The sequence below is a fragment of the Bison bison genome, unplaced genomic scaffold (genome assembly GCF_000754665.1).
Source record: "Bison bison bison isolate TAMUID 2011002044 unplaced genomic scaffold, Bison_UMD1.0 scf7180017864375, whole genome shotgun sequence".
NCBI lineage: Eukaryota > Metazoa > Chordata > Mammalia > Artiodactyla > Bovidae > Bison > Bison bison.
Window position 1 is genome coordinate 5,785,490 of NW_011494947.1, and position 574 is coordinate 5,786,063.

The 574-nt window shown below is 63.4% G+C and overlaps 2 protein-coding genes across 7 annotated transcripts in view; one reads left to right on the plus strand and one right to left on the minus strand.

Moving 5' to 3' along the window:
• RALGPS1 (Ral GEF with PH domain and SH3 binding motif 1) overlaps positions 1–574 on the minus strand; it is a 201,971-nt gene that overhangs the window by 121,234 nt on the left and 80,163 nt on the right. The window lies entirely within an intron of this gene.
• The window catches only part of ANGPTL2 (angiopoietin-like 2), a 36,637-nt gene that overhangs the window by 13,967 nt on the left and 22,096 nt on the right, over positions 1–574 (plus strand). Inside the window, exon 3 of the mRNA XM_010856924.1 lies at positions 3–574. Within this exon, the coding sequence (XP_010855226.1) occupies positions 3–574 (572 nt within the window). The remainder of the gene's footprint in view (positions 1–2) is intronic.

The window sequence follows — 574 nt, forward strand, 5'->3', positions numbered from 1 at the left end:
AGGGCACCGAGGAGGGTTCACCTGGCGAGTTCGTCTACCTGAACAGGTACAAGCGAGCCGGCGAGTCCCCAGACAAGTGTACCTACACCTTCATCGTGCCCCAGCAGCGGGTCACGGGCGCCATCTGCGTCAACTCCAAGGAGCCCGAGGTGCTCCTGGAGAACAGGGTGCACAAGCAGGAGCTGGAGCTGCTCAACAACGAGCTGCTCAAGCAGAAGCGGCAGATTGAGACGCTGCAGCAGCTGGTGGAGGTGGACGGCGGCATCGTGAGCGAGGTGAAGCTGCTACGCAAGGAGAGCCGCAACATGAACTCACGGGTCACCCAGCTCTACATGCAGCTCCTGCACGAGATCATCCGCAAGCGGGACAACGCGCTCGAGCTCTCGCAGCTGGAGAACCGCATCCTCAACCAGACGGCTGACATGCTGCAGCTGGCCAGCAAGTACAAGGACCTGGAGCACAAGTACCAGCATCTGGCCACGCTGGCCCACAACCAGTCTGAGATCATTGCCCAGCTGGAGGAGCACTGCCAGCGGGTGCCCGCCGCCCGGCCTGTGCCCCAGCCGCCCCCCGC